This window comes from Pomacea canaliculata, linkage group LG13 (genome assembly GCF_003073045.1).
Source record: "Pomacea canaliculata isolate SZHN2017 linkage group LG13, ASM307304v1, whole genome shotgun sequence".
NCBI lineage: Eukaryota > Metazoa > Mollusca > Gastropoda > Architaenioglossa > Ampullariidae > Pomacea > Pomacea canaliculata.
Window position 1 is genome coordinate 15,300,758 of NC_037602.1, and position 24,139 is coordinate 15,324,896.

A 24,139-nucleotide genomic window follows, 5' to 3' on the forward strand; every position below is an offset into this window, starting at 1 on the left:
CACTCATATTCTCTCGTTTCTTCCCCTCCGCTTTTCCAACAAAAGGAGCTAGGTATCATGCGAACTAAAAACTTAATACTGTATTACTCCAACGTTTTTCGTGACAGATGATTCATCATCCACAACACACTGTTATTTCAGAACTTCAAACATATGAAACCAAAATGGTTATAAAAAAAACTTTGTTCACATCACTCAATATTCAATTAAAAAACTCACATAAATTTGGAGCTTCATTTCATCATTTCCAATTTTTACACACATGTGTAAACTGCTGTAACAATACAGACTGAAAACTCATGATCATTTAAAAGATTGAAGCTTTAAACACAAACAAACCTGATATTTTGAAATAGTGCGTGATGAAGACGAACAAAGCAATGACAACTTTTTGAAAAGGCAGACTCAATGACTATAAGTGATAAAGGAAGCAAATACTGTGATAAGAAAGCTGGCCAACAATATCTTACAACTTTTTTTAAAATCTGTAAAATATCTATATAATTTTTAATTTAACTGAATAACGTGTGAGACAATTCACAAGCGAAAGCACAATCGAAATGTAAACAACTGTAATTACAATAAATCTAGTGCTCAAAAAATGTTTCTGAAATTGTACTTAGGAAATACCCTGCAACAAAGTCATGTCTGTAACTGCCTTCGTCACCGATGTATTTCTTTGACTGATTAGGTTTTCTCCAGAACTCGATACGAACTGTTGAAAAGAACAGACTACAACTTCCTGATTTACCTTTATTGAGCAGAAACAAGTGTGATCTAGATCGACAGCTGCCTTGACCACTATTTTGATTCCATATTTAGTTCAACAATATCTGGTGTTTCAAGAAAATAAATCCATTTAAAAAAATATGCTCGTCAGTTCTGAAGTATGCAGTCCATCTTATCTTTCATTCTTAATATCGACAGGGCAGATCTGCCTTTCACCTTCAGCAAGGAAGATCTGATAAGCCTTCCTCAAGAGGAATGCGCCTACTGCCCGCCTCCTTGTAGCAGGCCATGTAGAGGCAACGCCGTAGTAGTCACCACGTTTCACGTTCGTCAGTCGCTCCAGACCTAAAGATAAAGTCCATTTATGAAAAAAAAAGCTATTAAATTGTTGATACGGGGAAAAGCTAGCTATAACGATAAACCGTAAAGCCCACTTTATTTTTTTTAATCACACATTATTCACTGAGTGCGGGGGGAAAATCCATATTTGAATCATTCCGCATTGCAGCATTGACACTGATGTATCCTGCTGTTGTCTCACTCATTAAAAAGAGAAGAAAAGACTACATACCGATAGCATCGACCATAACATGCTTCTCGTGTGTTAGGCTTCGACTGGAATGACATTTGGAAGCAATGCAGTGAAATCCTCCTTGGTTTGAGGCGCCACACATCTAAAATTTGCTGTATCTTCTTGCTGGACCTACAACACAAACGCATGCACCCGCTGTAATAAGGCAATATGAGGAATGAACAAAGCGTATAGCCTTTTCTTTTACCGTCTTCAAACAAGCGTGCTCTGCCAGTATTTAACCATTTAACAACAAAACTGAAGGAATGCTTTCACCAACGCAAAATAAATAGCACGAAAAATACAAAAAAAAAAAAAAAAAGTATTGGTGAAGAAGGGTACACACTCGCAGAGAATAACAATCGACCTTCAACCTCTTTGATACTCCTCAAACAGCCGAAACAAACTTTGATGAATGCTTACTGTTTGTTTGGGTGATTTAGCTGGGAGAGATTGCTTCATACAGGTGACAATATGTGGATCGCTTTCCTTCCCAATGTAAAAGATGGCCAGGAGAAACGTTTTGAAACCCTCCAAGTCACCTGCAAGAAAGAGGAGTAAACATTTTCTTTTCGTAGCTCCATAAAATTTTGAACCACAAAATTCAATGCAGATGCACTCGTTCGTTTGCTTTTTTAATTTTTTCCGAAGAAATTATTACACAGGCTGCCTTTCGTTTTATTCAGTACATTCAATATCAAGCCCATTATCGAAACTATTTATAGCGCATGCACAGGACACACAATACTCAGTCCGGTTTTTTTTTTTTTTTTTTGAATCAACTATATAAGAGGATCTGTACTTACTAAGTGATTTGGCCCGTAAAGGCAAGTTCTTCGTGACCCTGGGATCAAGCAGCAAATAGTTGAAACAGGACTTGATGTTGCCCTCTCGCCAGGTGCGACTGCCCGGAGTCTGGAACTGAGCCACCATCACCAGTTCCGCGTGTACCAAATCCTCCAAATCCAGTGAGCCAGACAGAAGGCGGTTCAGTTCCGATGAGTAGCCTGCAATTTACCAAGCAAGCATTGTAACAGCTACTATGTGTTGCACCTTTGGTAACGTCGGCCACAGTGCCGCTCGTCTTGCAGCCATAAGGCCATGATTACCTCGGTTAATATTACAACCGCAGATCCTAAGTACTGTGTTGCTCATAAACGCTCGAGGCTAGGAGCAAGAGAAAGCAGATAGCTGAGTGGTTAAAGCACATTTCTTGATTACCTTTCAGTTCATCCTGTTCCAGTGTTTTGATAGGAAACGACTGCAATATTCCACCAAACTGATTCTTTGTTACATAACTTTGTTAAGAAACGTGTTTTGATTTACTTTTATTCTCGTAACACGCAACTTCTGGTTCGACTATGCAAAACGTCACATCACACTTTCTGCCTTTAACATCAGGATGCTTTTAAATGCATACTTTACCATGCCTGAAATCCTCAATTCACCAATCAACAAATTCACTCAATAATCATCATTCCTGCAACTACTACCGAGTGGACTCAAAGCAAGCCAGCCAGTCCCAATTATCGGGGGGACATGATGAGACGCAGCAGCGGCAAAAGAGCGCCAGTGGGACCGATCTGAAAGATCTGAAGACACCGGTGGGTCAGCAAATGAAATGGTGGCTGATTAACATCAAAGACCCGTCAAGCCGTCAGATGGGTGACCTACTCTGAGGAGCTCTAAACTGGATAGCGGTCTGTTAATCTACGCTAGCTGGTTGCAACATCTGACGGTAAACACTTTTTTGGAAAAAAAAACCCAAAAGAAACTTAAGTGTTGACAAAGGCAAAGTTACCAAGTGCGCGAAGATAGCTATGATTCTCTATTAATATTACCTCCTAAACAGGAAAGCAAACCCCAAACAGATCTACGTTTACAGTTACACACTTACTCCTTACACCCAGCGGACCTATTACGGATGCGCCAGCCAGCCTATGCCAACCGTGGTGCAGGCGGCAAATCATTAGGATTCACTCTTCATGGTGGGGTGACAAGAGTATCGTACGAAGTCATTACTTTCTTTTCCACTTGATAGTTCACAGTAAGCATCGTGTCATAGTTGCTGCGTGACGTAGTTGATAGTAAGCATGGCGTCATAGTTACTGCGTGACGTCTTGCTGCATGTTGACGTCACCTAGTACGCAAGTAATTTGAGTCAGACGGACGCCATGACACATTCTACCTTGTGTTTTGTCAACAAGTACTGATGAGCGGGAAAGGTGCGTCTAATGACAGTTGAAATAAAACAAAGCAGAGAAAGATGACAAAAAATCGAGGTAGGGAATGAAACAGAACCGAGTTGTGAATCTGCCAAGAAGTAATTTTTTTGGTATACTCTTAATTGCATGCACAGACCAGCTATCAGATCAGAGAAGTGGGTCTATGTGGTATACAAGTTTGTGTGTGCATGCGTGCGAGAGAGAGAACACGAGTGAAGGAAGGAGTAAAGGAGGAAAAAAGACAAAAAAAAGTAATCATGGCCGCCTCTAGACTGGATCATCCATCGTCAATCCATCAATCATCACCAATAAACAAATTCAACAAATGGATTCTGAAGTTTGAGTGGGAATGAACAGATTAATAAACTCACCCGATGGCGAAGTGGCCAGAGACAGTTTAACCTTGCCGCTACGCAGACTAGCCAGGCGCCGAAGGTAGGTCTGTCTGGTGCCTGCTTGTACGGGACCAGGACTATCTCCCAGCTCCTTCAAACTTTGAAAGATGGCTTCATCAGAGAGGGATTTCAGTTCTGGGGGGATCTCCGTTGTACTTACGGGGCCTTCTCTAATGCTGCCGCTGGATTTCCTGTCTGAAGTATCCTCTCTGTCACTTGTACTGGCTTGCTCACTGAGTGCTTCTGTCTGTACTTTGCCGTCAATGCTGGTGGCATTACCAAGACTTGGCTCTGGATCAGTGCACTCGGACGCCATGGTGTGACCACAGAGACTGAAGTCCAGGCTGGTCGTAGTGTCGGACGACTTGTGCGCTCCACTTGCTGATGCATCTTTCCAGTCATAGACGACAGTTGCCTGAGAGTCTAGACTACAAACACTCTCAAGGGACGTACGGTTGCTGCAACTACTGCTGCACTCGGATGGGATATGGCGCTCCAGAAGTGTTATGCCTTTTTCTTCGTCCCTGTAGATGTATTCCCTTGTTGAAGAAGTGCTCAGCAAGCTGTCTTCTGAAAGCCTGGGCCTTCTTTTGTTGCTGATGACGCTGATGGTGCTGTTAGGAAAGCTGGCTATGTTCTGCAACCAGCGTGTGACATTGTTAGAACTGACACTGTCAATCTTCCTGTTTTCACAGTTCTTTTTGGTTTTGCTGACAAAACTTTCATCGGAAGTTATAAGGTCACTGTCATCAGGCAGAGGACCAGTAGGTGGTGCCCAGACTCCACTTCTACGTGGTGGTTTGAGAAAGCCTGATTTACACTCCTGTGTGTACCCTGATTTTTGCTGGCTGTTTTTATTGTCTATGCCACATGTATCATCCTGTAATTTACTTTGTGGTTTTAAGATTGTGGTAGAATTTACAGCTTTTGAACAAGTACCACTATCTTTTGGCGAGCCAGGATTAGGCATTATACTGGACACATCAAAACCTCCACTTTCGCGTCTCCAGGCATCTGCTTTTTTTCTTGAGCAAAACTCTTTGGATGAATTGTTTATGCCTAGTCTATGATCATCTGTGTCACCTTCCAGCTGGATCAGGAAGGTGTCATCCTCTGGAAAGTTTATCCTTCCTTCTGACTGCATTATAATTCCTGGTAAAAGTAAGTATTGCTCATTCTTCAGTCATTCTACCAAAAGCTACTACTAGAATATTAAAATAGAAAAAAAAAATTCCTCAGAATATCTTCATCTAGTGAATTTAACATTAAACTGGCATTCTCGCATATTCAGTATTTGTTCAGCTGAGAAGGGCCCTCAACAAAGTATATGGAAAATTATATGAGTGTACAAACAGATGTATTGGACAGAGGAAGTCATCTGCATATTGATGTGTACAAAACAAAAAGGCATACACCCATACAAGGGTAAACAAGAAGGCTAAAAACATTCTCTCTCTCTCACACTGGGGTAAGAGTTGGGGACATACTGGGAGGGGGTGAAGACCATTCAGTTTGTTGTAATGACCATGGCCTTGAGGATGGTTCCTCTTTTAAGATTTTCTTTTGTACGTGGCTGAAGCCTATGGTGACGGTTGTATGAGTAGGAGCTTGTGTGCATCTGTGTGTAAAAGTGGGTATACATCTAGATGCTGTGTAATGATATTGTATGCATATTATGTATAGAGCTTCTTGTGCATGTGTTTATAGAAATCCTTTGTTGGTGTTTTTTTCATTGGAAAGTGACAGATGCTTGCACCCTTGCTGGAGCTGTGCTGAAGCAATAAAGAAATCAACCAATCACTCAATCTCTCTCACACATAATGTGTACAGGTATGCACACACCAAACACAGGAATGATAAACCAAAGTACCTGTTTGTGATCCTAGGGCTGTTATGGACTCTGTCTCAGAGGATGCCTCCTGGCATGTCTGGAAACTGTCATTTGTGTCCACAGAAGAGATTGACAATTCAGCAAATGATAGGCGAGATTTGCCCCTGGATACACTGACGTCCCCTGAATTCTTGGAAACTGCACTAGATGATTCTGACCGCATGCATTTCTTCTCCTCATCCCCAGCCATTGGCATCTCTGCCCCTTCTGTGACATCAGGTCTTTTTAAGTAGTTATATTTCTGGAATTGTCTGGTGCCTCTTGGTTCTCTAGATTGACTGGAACAATCTGAAGCACTCTTTATAGCTGCTGAATCAGCCACTTTTTTAGGAGATAAACTTGTGTGATGAAAGTCATCTGCATCCTTTATACCCCTTACACTTCTACAATCCCTTGATGCTCTTTCTACATCTGGAGACTGCTTACCTTCTGTAAGAATGTTCTGTTCCTGAACAGTTTTCTGAAGCCTGTAGCTTGTATGAAGTGAATCAGGAAAATCAGATTTCAGCTTGACAGGAGACAGTACTTTCGAGGTACTACAATATCCACTGTCAGTAGAATGGCTGCTTCGAGAAGCAGTTATGAGCTTATCATCATCATGATTATTGTAGGTCATTCCTGACATCAAATGTTTGCTGCCAAGACCATTGAACAGCCTCCTTGATAAGGTAGGTGGTCCATTCAAAGAACTAAGCAGTACAGGCAGTACAGTAACTGGAGAAGTGGGTCCTGTGGCTTCTATTTTACAGTTGGATGGAACTCGGGATGTGTGGTGCTCTAGAAAAAGGGATTTTGAAGATGACTTTTTCTCTGATGAACAAACATCTTTTGAAGTGGCTGATCTGTGGGTGGTATGTCCCTTGCATGTACAGCTATCACGTTGATATGTTGTTTTCTCATGTAACAGCGACTTCGAGGTGAGATTTGCAGATAACTGTTCATCTGAGCAAGAGTTCTGCAAAATTTGTGATTTGTGAGGTGCAAGCCTCTGACTTACTGCACTGCCAGACATGCATGTAGCTGACTGATTATTGAATGGACAGCAAGATTTTGAAAGTGGTGACAGATCCCTCTGGTTGCTAAAGTTACGGCACGTATCATGCCTGTGCACCCCTTGGGAAGATGAGTGCCTCTGGAGATAATCACCAAAATGTCTTGACTTCAAAAACTTATTCCGGTGACAGTTTTGGCACAGACTGGAGCAGGCACCAGTGGAATATGCCTCTTGTTGGCAATAATCAGGACTGAACAAATGAATCTTTTGGCCTGTTAAAGATTTAGCTGCTGAAGATGGACTGCAGGAACATTTTGACTGATTGGAGCTGTGTTGGCAGGAATGTCAAAAATGACTAGAAGAGCAAGGAGCCTCAAGAGGCTGCTTCATCTTGCATCCACAAGCAGCACCCAAACTAGGACTTCCCCCTCTGTTCGATGACACATACTCTTTTTTTTCACTGGACAAAACATATGGCCTGCAGACGCCTGAAGCAGCCCCAATGTTCTTGCTCCAGCCATGTCCAGAATCTAACCCCTGTAAGTCAGGAAAGTACTTCTTTTGCATTGTCCTCTCCAGTCTTTCTGCATATTGCATGTCCATGCATGAGTGCTCAGGTTCACAACTGTGTACACTCTGCTGGTAAAGGCAAGAACATTTATGCTCTGGTGATCTCCATGGTGCTTGAAGTCCAGCTGTTTTCGCTTCCAGATAATAGTGGTGTGGCGTGCAACAAACAGTTTCTTTTTCTTCAGCACAACCAATACTGTCAGTGCTACTGTCAGAGAAAAGAGGGTCGTCTGCAGGCAGGATGGTCCTGTTTGCTGCCCCTCTGCCTAGTGTTTCATGTTTTTGACCAAGATAAGGGAAGTCAGGTGAGGTCACATCAAGACATGCACTCTCCCCAGTGTGGAGAAGGCGACTAAGCCTACGTGATAAGGCTTCTGAATATTCCCTGCTTACATTAAAGCCTTCCTCATCAGAGGAAGAGTTGCTTAAGCATGCATTGTTCCTTTTACAAGCTGGAGGTGAAAGTGATGAGTGGATGAAGTTGTTAGGGACGTCAACTGGTTCTTCTGGAACACACAATACTACAAATTCAAAATGTATTGATGTATGTAATATATTCACAAATGTATGTTTGTAATACCTGCAACCACAAAAAAAGTTTTGTTGTTGATTATGATCAGAACTATCCTTATGATAAGCCAATGAAAATTTTGGTACAGTCATAGAAACCTAATACATTTAGATGCTAAAAAGTTGTTGTAACCTTCTGTTGATGAGATGCAAAAGCCTTTTACAGTAAAAAGTATTGATCTAATAGATTACTTGACAGACTCATCCAAGAAGTCATAGCAATAAATGTGTATTTCTTCTAGACTTTTAATTGTTTACAACATCTATTATACCTGTAAATCTTGGACTTTCTTCTTCATCTCCAATAGCAACCAACATGCCATAATACCGCAACAAGTCAGCACACTCAGGATAACCTTCTGACCTGGCTATATCCACTGGTCTTTGACCCTCCTTTACATTAACCATATTGAAAAGCAGGTCAATGGCAGAAGTATTGCAAAGACGAATTGATATTGCAAATTTTGCCCAGTGTTTCTTTAACTTAATTTTTAATTAATCTACATGCTTGAGCAGCCTCAATACAAAAATATTATTTCTCACACTAAGTACCTAAGTCCTTTCATTTTCAGAGGTCGATGTCACACTTGAATTGTGTAGATTCAATGCATTAAATGGTTATAACCATCAGAAATAACAATGAATAAAAAGCTAATGTACTGTTCAGCAGATGTGTCTGTCGCGTCAAAAATATATGTGCTTACAGCAACAAAAAAGCGTTTAAATCACAGAAACTGTCCACAGCAATCCACAACTAGCACTATCCCTATATTGGTATCTGAGCAAATGCACATGTACAATTGTTATATGCCCATACCTTATCAAGTAAATTAGGATCTGCACCATTTTTTAGCAAAAGCTGGAGTGTCTCTTTATCTCCCCAAGCAGCTGCTACATGAAGTGGAGTGGATCCATCTTCAGACCTTTGAAGGGAATATATGCTGCTTGATTATATGCACATTAAATAATCATGCAAAAAAAATGTTCATCATTAACACATGGAAAATGAGGTGTACAAATAACAATGTTTTTTTGGCTAATGTAACACCCTAAACTTGAAACATTGGTCTGAAATTAAAGAATATCATGTCCGGCTGCATTTTGAAAGTAAGCCTCTGAAAGGTCAGCCTACCTCACATTTGGGTCTCCTCCATGAAGCAGAAGCAGCTGCACTGCCTCGACTCCTATCCCAGCAGCTATGTGCATGGCCGCTGCCCCTTCTGTACTCAGGCCATTTGGATCAGCACCAGCATTCAAGCAGGAAGCTGCCTCTCTGAGACACAGTTTCCAGATGGCTGAAAAACTACTTAAGGGTACAGACATAATTCAAGCAGACTCATTTTGGAGTAATCTTTAAGTGGAAATCTTTTAATCTTAAGCTGGATCGAATGAGAAAAACTAGGGTACACAAATACAAAATAAAGCGCTCTTATTTTCTACAGCATGAAACAATCAACTTCACAATAAAGGAAATATAGTTTAGATTAAAACTCTTGTGCCACCTTTTTTTGTCAGAGTCGACTATTGCAATGTGTTCCATCAATAAAATAAAAACAGTGTTTTGACTCCCAGTTAAAAATTTAAGTGAAGCCCATGAAAGGTTATTTATTATTCAGTTTTATTAACGCATGGAAAAAAGCACACATCAAAGCCCATGTGTTAATGTTCCTGTGATCTTGATCTAGGATATCAAGAAAATGCATTTATAATTATTAGTACTATGTTTCATGCAAGGCAAGTAAAAATGTGTCACTGACACAGTACAGTGATATTCAATAACAAGTAATGAAGAAATATCATGTCTAATTTCATACAAAATATATATAATGAAACCTCCTATGTAAACTTTCTGGTTTTCATTTACATTCTCCCCTATCCCTCAGCAGTTTTTCCTAAAAGGATTTGAATTTTGCTTACAGACACATGATTTATTAACATTTCTAGACAAGGAAAAACATGGAGTAAATTTAAACAGGTAGGGATTAGCTCATACAATTGCTGATGTGTTCTGCAATGTTTGTGATTGAGTAAGCTATTGCAGATTGTGGTAAATGTGGTGCAACACGTATTTGTATGCTTTCCATTCATATCGATTGCTTTTTAGGCACGGACACCAAATTAATAGCTAGAATAATCAAAGTCCCAAGTGTATTTTGATAAGCTTCAGCCTGTTTTTAATTCGTACACTTCTATTGTCTCTAAGTGTGATGTATCCGCAAGTTCGATTATCCCATGGCCATAATCTCCGCCATCATTCATTGTTTTACTTTCGACGACTCAAATAAATTAATCTTCTCTGGGCTATTGTTACATTGAAGCACTTCCAACAAGAAACAAACACTCATTCTTACTCAATACGTCCTTCGGTGAGATTGCTGATAAGCTTTACTGTTAACATATTTACCAACACAAATCTACATTTTAAAATTGCTAAGCAGACTTTTGCGAAACCTATTTTTCGAATTTTAAAAACTCAGACTAAAAATTCCTTAGTTATTTTCGTCGGCGTTATTTACAATTTTCCCCTCTAAAAATGCAACATAGGATGACGCCTTTGAGTCTGGTCTTGGAAGGGAGAAAACTTAATGTAATATCGAAAGTAGGAAAGCGAAACTGTATCTCAGTGACGCTGACAGATATCATGGATAAAAGGGTCGTTCTCGTTTACTGTGATAACAAATGATCTATGTCGAGAGAAGAACAGTTTGGCAGTAGCTGCTAGACAGAGACGTCTGTAGCGAAAGGTCAAAAGGTATACACCATTGACTTGTGACAAACGCAGCTATATTATAATTACATATAGTGCTTGCATGAGTGTCGAGACACAATTAGTCTCTAAAAAAAATTTTTATTTAAACAATTACAATTTTCAAAGAATCGAAAAGAAAAGAATCCTTCACAAGCATAACATGTTTCCTAATCTAAATTTTATGAAACAACATATTTTTAAGATCGTATTCAACTGTTCCGATATGTTTCTGTTTTGCAGTCCTGAAATTTACAAAATACACTAACAAGTGGATCAAAATGCTTGTTAAAACTTTGAGGTGGCTACTTTGCAGTGCATTTGTTCTTTCCTCATTTCTGTTCTCATCCGAAGGTAAAGAATGCACAAATTGTTGATGTGAAAGAATTGAAAAATTGATAGCACTTCTATGTGTTAAATTTGTTTATGTGTGGTGGTAGGGAAGGAGGGGGGAATGGTGATCACGTTGTTTATGTATATGTGCTGATTGCTGATGGTGTGTTCTTGACTGTGAAGGGAGGGAAAATCTATGTTTAACACCAAGCTATGCATTGGCTATATCACAACAAAGCAGCTGGCCCTGTATAACAGGTGCCATATGCAGAGAAGAAAACAGCAGGCCTGTATAGCTGGATCTGAATACATACAAGACTACAGCTAATCCCCACTGTCTTGGGTGGCATGTCTTGAATGAGCTTGTGTCACCGTATCTTTAATGATAAAGAAAACAAGGGGCCAACTACTATTTCAAATTTACATTTCTTTTTTAATGTATTATGAGCTTATATTGTTTTTTCCTCATTCACCTAAATTTTGTTTCGTTATTATAGTGTCTTCAGAGGAACCAAGTTTTCCATGTCTATTAAGACTTTTGGAAGGTGGAAATTCAGTTTGTGTCTGCAACTCATCTTATTGTGACAAAGTGCCTGCACTAGGTAAACTTGCTCCTGGTATAGTTGCTGTGTATACATCATCACAGGCTGGAGATCGTCTAAACTATACAACAATTAAAGCCACTACAAATGGTTCCACTCCTGAGCGTATGTTTTTTTTTTTATGCTTTTCCCTACAGTGCTAAACATCAAAAGAATCTGTTTAAATATTTTGACATTATATGCTAAGGGGGAAATATACATGCAGTTGTTTTAGTGGTATCTATCATGAAATTTTGTAATCTGCTCAAAACAAGATGTGACTATAACAAGCAAAGCAGATTGATTAATGAGATCCTATTTGTGCTCTAGATTCAGATTACACTGTTCTCTTAGGAAAAAGTTTCCCCATAGGAAAAATATCATAAGTTGTTATGATATGAGAATGTTTCTTACAAGAATTATGACATTATGAATGGCTAACAATCTTTCTTTTAACTTTTCCCCACACTTTTGCATGACAAATTTAGTATACATTTTGTGAGAGGTTGCAAGTCCTCATTTTCAGATTCCTTCACAATATTGAAATATTTAGACTAACATGTGGATCATATCACTTAAGGTTTTTTCTGTCATTTTCTAATTAATCCTCAAGAAAATATGTAATACAGCTTAAGGGTCTTTATTACAGTTGTTTTTGAAGTGTGGAAAAACAGAACGAGGCAAAGTATCATTGGCTTTGGTGGAGCATTCACTGATGCTGCAGGCATTAACATTGCTAGCCTACCAGCAGCAGCACAGCAGAACCTTCTTCAGTCCTACTTCTCTCCCAATGGTAAAATGACTGAAACTTATACACAACAGCTTCTCTCTCTTTTACAGCCCTAACAACATGGTGTATATCCTCAAAGGCAAACAAGATCTTTATTTCTAACATTTATTTTTAGCATCATCTTCAAAACCTTATTAGTGGTTCTTGAAAAAGATTATTCAACAGAAGGAAGTGCAGTTAAGTCATGTTTGAAAACATCCAATGTTCTTATGTGTGGCTTTCATGATAAACCACTAGAGTGCTTCTGAGTGAGTTAAAATATCTAAGGAAGCTAACACTTATCTGGCGATCCTTCTGTGCAGGTATTTCTCTTTTGAGCTTCTCTCCAGCATACATATATTTGTAGATTCCTTGATCCTGTAGGTGGCCAGGATATTAATTTGTGAACTGTAAATGTCTTTCTGTCTTCTGTTTAATTATAATCTTGATATTACTGTGCTATATAAAATTAATCTAGAGAAAATTCTTATCAGGTATTGAATACAATATTGGGCGTGTTCCAATGGCCAGCTGTGACTTCTCTACCAGGGAATACTCTTATGATGATGTAGATGGAGATCTTGAACTTAGCCACTTTGCTTTGGCTGTTGAAGATATAAAATACAAGGTACTAATATATTAATCTTTTATGGTATTATTTTTATTAGCAAATATACATTTCAAAAAAGTTTTAGCACTGTGACCCAGTCAGTTTTAAATGTGTATGTCATTGAAAAAGTGTATGATGGTATATATTAAGGCAAAAACAAAATGAAAAGATAATTATTAAATGAAACAAATAAGTCCTATAACTTTGTAATTCAATACTTCTGAATTGGCAAACAATTTGAAATTATTAGCTGTTTGGTTTAAAGAATATATAATTTAACCCCTGGTCCCACCCCCACCCCCCCAAAAAAATGTTATTTGCAAGAATAGCATAACATTTTTATTCTCATACTGCAAAATTGTTAAAAGCTAATTTTTTACTTTTTGATGTTAAAATATAGATTTTTTTAGTCATCCACATCCACTTATAATATTTTGGAAAACAAATTTGTTAATTTGTTGTTTGTTAAAATATTAAGTGAACATAAAAATGACTGTTGATTATGGCAGATTCCCCATATTCTGCAAGCAAAAGCAATGAGCCATAAAGAAGTTCTGATATTTGGCTCCCCATGGAGTGCCCCTGGCTGGATGAAAACAAACAAAAACATGACAGGAAATGGGACACTCATTGGTCAGCCAGGCAGTGCATACTACAAGTCCTGGGCCAACTACTTTATAAGGTTATAATAACAAATACAGATTTAAAAATGTCATTTGTAGTTCCATCATTGTTGCTTAGAACTTACTCTATTTTTGTATATTTTGAATGGAAACATATAAATGCCTTTATAAACTCAAACCAGTTTTACCTCAAGCACATCTGACGTGGCTTTTTTTTTTTTTTTTTAATGTCTAGATTTTTGGAGGAATACAAGAAACACAATGTGTCATTCTGGGGACTTACAGCTCAGAATGAACCCACGGATGGCTACATCTACAATCACTTTTTTCAAGCTATGGGATTTACACCTGAGCAACAGTGAGATTTTATCAGGTTGGACCTTGGCCCTGCACTACATGACAATGGATTTGGAGATCTAAAATTGATGATTCTTGATGACAATCGGCTTTTGTTGCCATACTGGGCAGAAAAGGTATTTAATCAAAAAATTACTAATTTTTTGTTTTGTTGTGCACAAGGATAAACGTGGATAAATGATGTCTTTAATGAATTTACACAGAAACAAGGTAATTGAAAGTTAATATTACACGATTATCAGTACTGTCAGCCACTAGTTGTGGGCTCTGCATGAAATCTAAAAATCTGATTAAATAAATTTTATTAATTCTATTAATATGAGATTTATATCTACAGTAGTTTTAGGAAATTGTGGGTGTATGCATTAGAAATAATATTCCAGATTTAGGCACTCTACCAAAAAATTACAGAGATGATCTATTTAAAAAAAAAAAAATCAGAACTGAAATATCTGTTTAGATGTACTTTCACATTTATAGTTCTGCTGAATTTGATCAATGACTAGACGATATTGTCAGTTGTCAGCTCAATTATTCATATACTGTTTAAAAAGTATTAATTTACAGTGTCCCTTTAAAAAGCCCCAGAAATGCATTAATTTTGCAAGTGTCTATGTGCAACATTAAAGGGAGGTGCACAGGAGATAAAACTTTTTGATAAAACTCAGTTATTTGCTTTATCATACACACACTGACAGATGCATGCATACAACAAGGTACAACATACCTTAATGACCCCCTGAAGAAAAAAAAAAGTAGCAGAAAGTCCATCCATTGAACGCTGCAAGTTGCTGATGTGAGGAGGATACATGATGGGTCCTTGAAGGCAAATGTTTGTACTGTTTGCCAAAATATTTGAGTTATACAGTCAGAATGCTTAAATTTTTCAACAAATGGAAATTGTCATACCCATATACAGCCTCTTATATGCAGACATACATACACACATCATCATGATTCTTGAGCCTGTCCCTATTCTCAGGTGATTGGGTAGTGTAGTGGTAAAGTTCTTGTCAGTAAGAGAGTACTAATGTTTCTTTTTACATAGAACCTGTTTATAGGACTTGCCTAGATCATTATGATATAGCTTTAGCTACTAAGTGTTAAGCACCAACAACCAACCACACAATGGGGAAGAAAAGAAAGATTTAGGGAGACTGGGGGAAGGATAGTAAATGACTCAATATGTGAGCAAATTACATTTGTAAACTCACATTGCAGAATGTTTTTGCTCAGATTAAGTGAACGGTATATAAATCAAAGAATGCTTTGTAGCTGCACTCATTTTAAACCTGGCTTTGACATTAATGCACTCATCCGCAATTTTTATTCATTTCAAAATCTTCTTTTCTTTAAGATTATGGCAACAGTTGTGTATATTCTTTGCAGGTATTCTCCGATGCTGGTGCTTCAAAGTATGTGTCTGGAATAGGTGTCCATTGGTACATTGATGAATACTCTCCAGTTGTAGCGTTAGACTACACTCATTTTGAATTCCCTGATAAATTCCTCTTGGCCACAGAAGCATGTGTCAAAGGATACCAGCTTGGTGTGTGGGAGCATGCACAAATGTATGCTAGTGATATACTTGATGTGAGCATTTTTTTTAATGTTTTACTGTATGGTTTGTTCGTACACTTCTGTCTCTGCCTTTTTCCATTACTTTTTGGTATTTTGCCTGTCAAAAGACTAAAACTGCATTTATATTTGACTTTAAAAAAATGCTTTAGCTTTCATTGTTTAAAATTAGTAGTGATGATTTTATAATAAACTTTGTTGTCTTTTGATTAATTGCAAAATTACAGATTTGGGAATGTGTGGAATGTGAATGAAAATCAAAGCATGGCTAAGATTTTCTTAGTTCTTCTTCAAGAATAATGGGTTTGTATTTTCAGGATCTGAATCATTGGGTGACAGGATGGACTGACTGGAATATGGCATTAGACACTGGAGGGGGCCCCAACTGGGTCAACAATTTTGATAATAGTCCTATTATTGTTAATGCCTCTGCTGGAGAGTTTTACAAGCAGCCTATGTTTTATGCTGTGGGTCATTTCAGGTGAGCTATACATTAAAGTTTTCAAGTAAAAAAATCAAGTGCGTGAATAGATGTTTGCAGTTCAAGAAACATGAAAACTTCCTTTCCTTTATCTAAATCAATTTGTATTTTTTTTGTTTGTAAAATCTCTATTTTTTTGTATTTATAGTAAATTCCTCCCACCTGGTTCTGTGTATGTTGAGATGACATCATCACTCGCAAAATCCAGCATTAAGTCGATTGCCTTTCTTCGCCCTGATAACAAAATGGTGGCTATTTTCCTCAACATGTGAGTTAATGCAACAATATTATATACTGTTACTGGTATATATTAGACCTAAAGTTATTAAGATTCGGTGTGTTGCCATCTAATTACCTCTTTCTATACAGTTCGCACCTGCAGATGCAAACTTCTTCATAGTTACAGCTTAATTGTATCAATTCATTTGTATTGAATGAGTTAACTGGAGGCAATTTGTTGTTCTTAACTCGATCTTTAATAAGACATGATAATTAAAATGTCATACTTTGTTATTATTATTATCTTTTTTCGTATTCTTATTCCTTTTCGCCCCCAGTGGAGCATAGTTTTTCACATAGTTTTGGGTTTGTTTTTCTTTTCCAGGGCTGATGAAGCTATACCTCTGTCAGTTTATGATCCAGATGTTCAAGGGCTCATAACTCTGAGTCTACCAGCTTTTTCAATAAAAACTCTTGTATGGGAGATAGCCCCTTGGCAACCCCAGTCGAAGTATAGTAATGTATAGTAATCGGTGTTTGTTTTGTATAAATATATTCTTATGGGTTTGAATGATAAAGACTACAGTTCTTAAAAAGTATGTTTTTGTTTCATCAAAGCAAGTATCTGGACTGTAATTTCATATTTGTGATTTTTGCATTTCTATAGTTTTGACAGTTAAATAAATTTAATTGGAAAATTTGCATTCTTTTATCAATTTTTAAATGCTACCCTTTTTTCCCATCTGCTGCAGCAAAGTGATAAAATTGCAAGCATGGAAAAATGAGGCATATATAGTTTCAGAGGCTCTAACAACAGGAAACTTGAATTTTTTTCGAAGAACTAATAATCTGTAACATATATATATATGTATGAACGACAAGATCTATATGCATCAAAGACAATATGACACTGTTCTGACTCCTCTTGCAATATTATAAGAAGAAAAATCCTGTGAGAAAACATTACTGTAGAACTATATAACTTGTTTTTCTCGAAATATGCATTTTGAACCAGTGATAATACTGGCAAGTAAAACAAACTTGCTTTTAAAGAATACCGCACAACTTAATTTATTCCAAAGCACAATAAGACAAACACAAAAGCTTATAATATCTCCCTCGATTTTGACGCTATGGGGGAAAAAAAAAATGAAGACTCAGGTTCAAAATATAAGCAAGGAGGAATAAGGGGCAGTTCTGGAAAGTTGGCAAAGTGGCGAAAGTGGAGATTGGAAATTATCGGAAATTCGTAAAAGGGTCTATATTTAGTGATGGGCGAACAAGTTATACGGGTGGTTTCATCATGGAAGTGTACGTATAGGTATAGATTGCTGTCTGCCTGCCCAGACCAATGCTTAGCCTCTTGCGAAGTGATCTGCTATTAGTCTCGGCGAAAGAATGTGAATAAACCGGAAGCTTTGTGGTCTCATGCTTCGTTTTAGCAGTTAACTGGGGAAAAAAAAAAACAAATCGTCTGCCAGTGTAGCGATACAAATGTTCCAACCAAGAATCTTATTCCAACCGAGGAATGAAGTGTAGCAGGGGAGATTACTTTTCACAACTGTAAATCATGTGACTAACAAAATGTCGTCGAGCCGTTAGGTCTGCTACATAGAAGAACAAAACTATGGCACACTTTGAGTTGTTTCTGCTATGCATAATCAGTCTGTGGACAGTAAAGGGTATATATTCAAATAAATTTTCTTGAAAAATCTTTGAATACTGGATATACCCTAGCTTCAAGTATATTGCAAATGCCGTTGGAAACACCCTCCCCTTAGAAACGCTATTTTCGCTTTGAAAGAGCAGTGCAACTAATTTTAAAAATCTATTTTATGATTGCATGTGTGTATTATATGATTGAAACGCTGCGATATAGTAACCGATAGCATATTCGCAGATATCTGCGATAATATAAAGAATTATGAACCATCGAGGAAAAAGTATATCAAGGAACATATAGTAATTCACAGGGAGATGGAAAGGCTTACGATCAGTGACTGAGGGATACGTCACAATTACTTGTAATTTATTACATTAATTTTCTGGGTTTTTTTTTGGTCCTCATTTAACATGTAGTTCTAAATATTTAAGTTTTTTTTATCTGCTTCATCATTCACACAATTGCTTTAATGTTTGTATTACAGTCATGTTTTCAAAAATTGCACGAAGCTGTATACAAGAAAAGGTTGTAACAAAATGACATTTTAGCAGGTTAGATTGAAAACAATTCTCAAAATACTAAATAGCAATGTTGTTACTAAATACTAACTAGCAATGTTGTTAAACTTTTAATTTTCTTTCAGAGTCATGGGGTCAAGCCTGTATTCCAAGAAGCTATTCCAGTGACTCTGTTGTGTGTGTTTGCAATTCCACCTACTGTGACATGGTTCAGAATGTTCCCAGCTTGATGCTCGGCATTGCTGCCATTTATACATCATCAAGAGGAGGCGAGGGATTGAACCTTTCTTCTGGCAAGATGTCCAATACAACCAGTTACTCGTGTAAGTTGACTAGATGATTAATTAAAATGGACCAGCGATTGAGTGTGGCTATAGTAAATAATGGTGGTTGTATATAAGTATTCATAACTATCATTATACACAGTATGTAGTTCTATTAGGAAAAAAATATAGTGGAAGATGCTCTCTGATGTCAGTGTATAGCAGAAGACAATAAAGCTGCATATTAGTATGCACTGAAGGGTTGTCAGTTATTAACATAAAAATTACAGTTATGAGTATTCTCTTTTTGTACCTATATGCCACAGAGATTCCCCATTCTATTTCTGATAATTGATCTTTGTTAGTCATTGTTTTGAATGTCATATGCTTTAAATTGGTAAATATGTCATACAAATTAGTAAACAAAGATGGAAAACGAATGAGAATAGAGGAGAGAGGGCAACTACTGCATAGTGCTTCAATAGTGCATTTGATTTCTTCTTGAATAATAATCAATAACATGACCACTTGATTTGTTTTGTATTAGTGGTGCTAGAAATAGTCAGAAACAGCACAAGACAGACAATCAATGGGTTTGGAGGAGCGTTCACTGATGCTGCAGGAATTAACATTGCCAGCCTACCATTGGCAGCACAAGAAAATCTTTTGCAGTCATACTATTCTACAGAAGGTAATATTCAGTCTAAGAGAATATGAATATAAATATAATTTTTTTTTAGTCAACAAGCCAAGGGAGGGAGGAAAGAGTGGATCAACATTACCATGCTTGTGTGAATATATGCATACTGTGTGCCTGATAAGATTTTAACAATGACTTTGTTTTCTGTCAGGCATCCAATACACTATTGGTCGAATACCTATGGCAAGCTGTGACTTCTCTACACATCCTTACTCTTATGATGATACAGATGGGGACTTACAGCTTTCCCAATTTACTCTTGCTCCAGAGGATATAAAATATAAGGTATGTATATATATGCACACACACCATGCTTCTCTATATTTAACTTTGTGTCTCAGTGTTCCTCTCCATGCTCATGATAGAAAATCAGGAAAATCAGGAAATAAAACAGCCTGTGTATAGTATGTATATAATATGTATGTATTCATCAAAGGTAAAAGGACATCCTCCTTGTACTTGGTGACTGAAATGCCAAGGTCAGCCCAGATACCTTCTAAGAAAAGGCAGGATTGGTGGGTAAATCTACCTTTGGTAAATCAGCAACAGGGGTCTAAGATGCCTAGAGCTCACCTTAGCCAATACTTTACATCCCCACAAAAAATCAAAGATGGCAATTTGGCACTTTCCAGATGGTTTGATCCTCCGGTGCTGCTTAACATTTTTTTTTTTAAACAACAAGCGTGAAATCCACTGGGACCATCAGACTTCCATTTTCATTGTCAATTGGCTGATTTGCATCCTGACCTTTGCAGACGACATTGATTGGCTAGCAGTGACCCAAGACCTTGCCAACAAACTGACAGACACTTCCTAAGCATATAGGATGGAGACCAGCTCTGACGAAAGTCATCATCTTTGGCAACAGCAAAGCAGATGTCTACATGAATGGAATACAGCTTATGTCATTAAGATACTTGTGGACCACCCTCCCCAAAGATGGCAGCCCCTTGACAGATATACACTTCAGGATTGTGACAGCAACAGCAGAAACAGCAAGGCTGGACAGGATCTAGCACAGCCATAACATAAGATTTGGGGAGATTTAAAGTACAACCTGTACAAATCCATTGAACATGGACTCTGCTTGCTAATACAGAGAGGAGAATCCAGGCATACAAGAATAATTGCCTGAGAAACCTGCTTCCAAACTTGTACAAGAAACATAAAAACAAGTGACTTTATTTGAAACAAGGTCGCCACACTCATAGGACTTAAAGATTCTTTACTTGCAACAGTCAAGCCATGAAAGCTGGTCTGGTTTAACCATGTGACTCAACATGATTCTTTATCAAATTATCCTTCAGGGTGGGGCATGTGACTCAATATGACTTTTCATCAAACTGTCCTTCAGGGTGGACCTTTTAAGCTGCTGCATCTTTCCATCACTGTTCCCTTCAGTGACTAGTTCCAGTCAGGGGACAAATGAATGAATAAATAATCATATTAAGTATAAGTCAGAGTGACATAATAAGGTGAGTGTAAGTGATGTCTAAATCTCTGTCTTAATTTTTACACACATCACCACACTTTACTTTCAGATTCTCTCATTTTAGCCAGAGCTTAAAGAATAGACACTTTCATTTACTACTCTTGAATGATTCCCATCTTATGAATATGATTTTTTATGTCGAAAATTACTATTTAATAGCAATCCATTGGTTGCTGTATGGAGAAAAGATTTTAATAACACTTTGCAATGTTTTTGTCTTTTCATTATTCTAAAACCATCCTTATGCAATTCATATTTGTTAAATGTTTCAGATTCCCTACATTCAAAGAGCCCTTACTTTGTCACAAGGCAAAGCTGCGCTTGTTTTTGGCAGCCCATGGAGTGCTCCAGCCTGGATGAAAACTAATAAAAATATGACTGGCAATGGTACACTGATGGTCAGCCAGGTGGTACATACTACAATCCTGGCCAACTACTTTGTTAGGTAATTTTAGATGACAGTGATAATTTAAAATAAGTATTGCTAACATCTTGAGATAGGTCCCAAGAAATGTCTTTGCTTCAGGGAAGTAATTGATATTGTATATTTCCATTTCCCATTGCTGGAATGATGTCTTCTGACAATTTGTTAGTACACAGTGCATATCAAAGGAGTGGTTAGGCAAGGATATTGTTTGCCATTTGTAATGAAGGAGGACATAAAAATTGGAGAGGTACTAGCAGCCATCCAGCTGGCATCTCTCTCCCTCCTTTTGTTTTGGTTTGTCTCAGAGGGTACTCTTTCAGATTGTGACCTTGTTCAAGTTTGCTCTATGTAGTATAGTTACAGTTTTCTAATAAATTTGTTTTTCCACCATAAAATCTCAGAATAATTTTTAAAAATTCCATAAAAAGTAAACATGATCTTGTGCACCGTACACAAACCAAACATACACAAACCTCATAAAAGGAGTATTTGTTTAGAATTTGGTGAGAATCAACCATCCCTGCCACACATATTCATCACACTCTGCTTTAAGATTCATGACATAAAAATCACTGTAGTCCACAAGTGTGTATTACAATTAGCTTATAGTACTCTTTCTTATTATTGGTTCATGATTATGTCCATTCTGATCTTGTCCTGGGTTCAGCTCTCATTTTGGGCACGCTGTTCTTTCTCTGCATGTGGCATCTGTTTAGAGGGCTGGCTGCTTTGCCATGATATAGCCTTAGCTGCTGGCTCACATAAAACAGTGGTTCTCAAAGTGTGGTCCAGAGATCACTTGTGGGCCACATGCTTAAGTCAACAAAGTGATGTTTAAATTGCCAGATACACTAATTAGTCCAGTATTAATTTCACATGAGTTTTAATTTTATCGATGCCCAACTTCTCGCTCACATAAAATGCTTGCCTACCAACTAAGTCTTTATGTCACAGCACGAGCAATGTGTCATCTAACTGCGTTATCTGTTATCCCTTAGTAACGCAGTGCACGTCCTTATTTTTAATTTTTATGTGTACTTTGCAAAGTATGCAATTTTATGTAAAACTTATTACTATACTACTGTCACAAAAGTACATTTAGTTTTGAATGAAACAAATGTGGTAATTTAAATTTGAAATTCGTGGTACAGAGTGATTTTAGGCCTTGGTGGTCTGCCGTATTTTTTAGTATAGTAAAGTGGTCCACAGTTCAAAATACTTTGAGAACCACTGGCATAAAACACCAAATTCCCCTCCTCATCCGGATCTCCTAAGAGCATTATGATTTATTTCCTTGGTTTCAGGTTTGTCCAGGAGTATGCCAAGCATAACATCTCCCTGTGGGGGCTGACTGCTCAGAATGAACCAACAGATGGTAAAATATATAAGTTTCCTTTCCAAGCTATGGGTTGGACACCAGAAACACAGAGAGATTTCATAAAGCTGGACTTGGGACCAGCGCTTCATGCAAATGGTTTTCAAGACATCAAACTGATGATTCTTGATGATGACAGACTATTTTTGCCAGAATGGGGACCAGGGGTGAGTTTTCCTTTCCTTGATGATTTTCGACAGGGACAGCAGATAGTCCAGTAGTTAAAACTGGCATATGAACCTGAAGGTGCACACACTTGGCAGCTCGATATCTTTGGGACACTCACACTTTTAGAGCTGACCCAGTTATACTTGCTGACTATACAGGTACCTGACAATAAATGATTGGGGAAGGTAAGTCGGAGAGCAGAGATGAACCCTGTACTCACAAAAGTCTGGACTCGCTGAAAGTGCAGTCTCTAGGGAATTTAATTCAAGTGTGCTCCTAAATAGCATTATGAATGCCTTTTGTGGCTAAATAAATCAGCGGACACACGATTGTAATTAAGGTCTTACGATAAATTTCCCTAGGCTTTCCATGGCAAGTAAGATATTTAAGAGTGCAATTGGCTATGTATGGTTTTGATGTCCAGTGACAAACCTAATTCACTTGTACCTCTATTAATTGCAGGTTTTGTCAGACCCTGAAGCCAAGAAGTACATTTCTGGTGTTGCTGTGCACTGGTATTTAGACACAGTTATACCACTCAATGTCCTTGACTTTACACATGACAAATTTCCCGACACCTTTCTGTTTGCTACAGAAGCATGCTGTTACGACTGTAGCGGTAACTTGGCTCGTTTAAAGATCTGAAAATCTGCGGTGTCACACTTTCCTGTACAAAGTCACTTCAGTCATCCGTTGAACAGAAGATAGAACACGTATACAGCGGCTCACACTGTAATATTTCTCAGTATTATTTCAATGTTCAACATCTCAACGTTATAACCACATAATCAGCGGACTGCCACACAGGCTATTTATATCCTCTTACTTTCAACTCACACAGAGTACTACTTCTAACTCACACAGAGTACTACTAACAACTCAGAAAAATCGAATAACGACCACCTAGGTCTACCCCAGCTTTTTATAGATCCCTTCTAAAATGCTAAAAATACAAAATAAAAAAAAAATATTAAAAAATTAAGACGCAGTACGCCCTGACCTTGACATCGCCACTTCCGCCAAGGCCTCGTCAAACTAAAAATACTCAATTTCGTAACATACCCTCCCACTTCAAGAAGAAACTCCGCAGGACTTTCTTCTACAAACATACGAAATAAAACAAACATTTTAAGGTATCATCCATCTTCTCAACCAAAAACCAAATTAAAGCATGATCTCTCCTCACATCAAAACTAACCAGTCTCTTAACAATAAAGCTACTTAACAAAACTTCACACATGTAATTGCTAATCACAGTATCCTTCATCGGATTGTAGTTATATTCAGTTCA

At 37.8% G+C, this 24,139-nt stretch overlaps 3 protein-coding genes across 3 annotated transcripts; 2 read left to right on the top strand and 1 right to left on the bottom strand.

The window, feature by feature from the left end:
- Positions 1-75: 75 nt before the first annotated feature.
- On the bottom strand, positions 76-10,370 carry LOC112554469. Its single transcript, XM_025222250.1, is given in 12 exon segments — positions 76-1,074; positions 1,301-1,344; positions 1,765-1,792; positions 1,795-1,842; positions 2,107-2,307; positions 3,897-5,072; positions 5,791-6,943; positions 7,157-7,881; positions 8,218-8,338; positions 8,763-8,868; positions 9,078-9,218; positions 10,297-10,370. Coding segments are annotated over 12 exon segments (3,963 nt in total). The 5' UTR covers positions 10,344-10,370; the 3' UTR covers positions 76-901.
- A 169-nt stretch (positions 10,371-10,539) lies between these two features.
- Positions 10,540-19,372, top strand: LOC112554202 (glucosylceramidase-like). The gene is given in 13 exon segments (XM_025221854.1): positions 10,540-10,697; positions 10,935-11,045; positions 11,522-11,731; positions 12,255-12,398; positions 12,869-13,002; positions 13,494-13,666; positions 13,843-14,080; positions 15,354-15,557; positions 15,860-16,023; positions 16,172-16,291; positions 16,628-16,718; positions 18,549-18,746; positions 19,234-19,372. Coding segments are annotated over 11 exon segments (1,656 nt in total). The 5' UTR covers positions 10,540-10,697; positions 10,935-10,972; the 3' UTR covers positions 18,654-18,746; positions 19,234-19,372.
- Positions 18,722-24,125, top strand: LOC112554470 (glucosylceramidase-like). Its single transcript, XM_025222251.1, has 7 exons — positions 18,722-18,746; positions 19,234-19,377; positions 19,538-19,671; positions 21,151-21,323; positions 22,610-22,847; positions 23,311-23,467; positions 24,106-24,125. Exons 1-7 carry the CDS (start codon positions 18,722-18,724, stop codon positions 24,123-24,125), a joined length of 891 nt encoding a protein of 296 aa, XP_025078036.1.
- Positions 24,126-24,139: the final 14 nt, after the last annotated feature.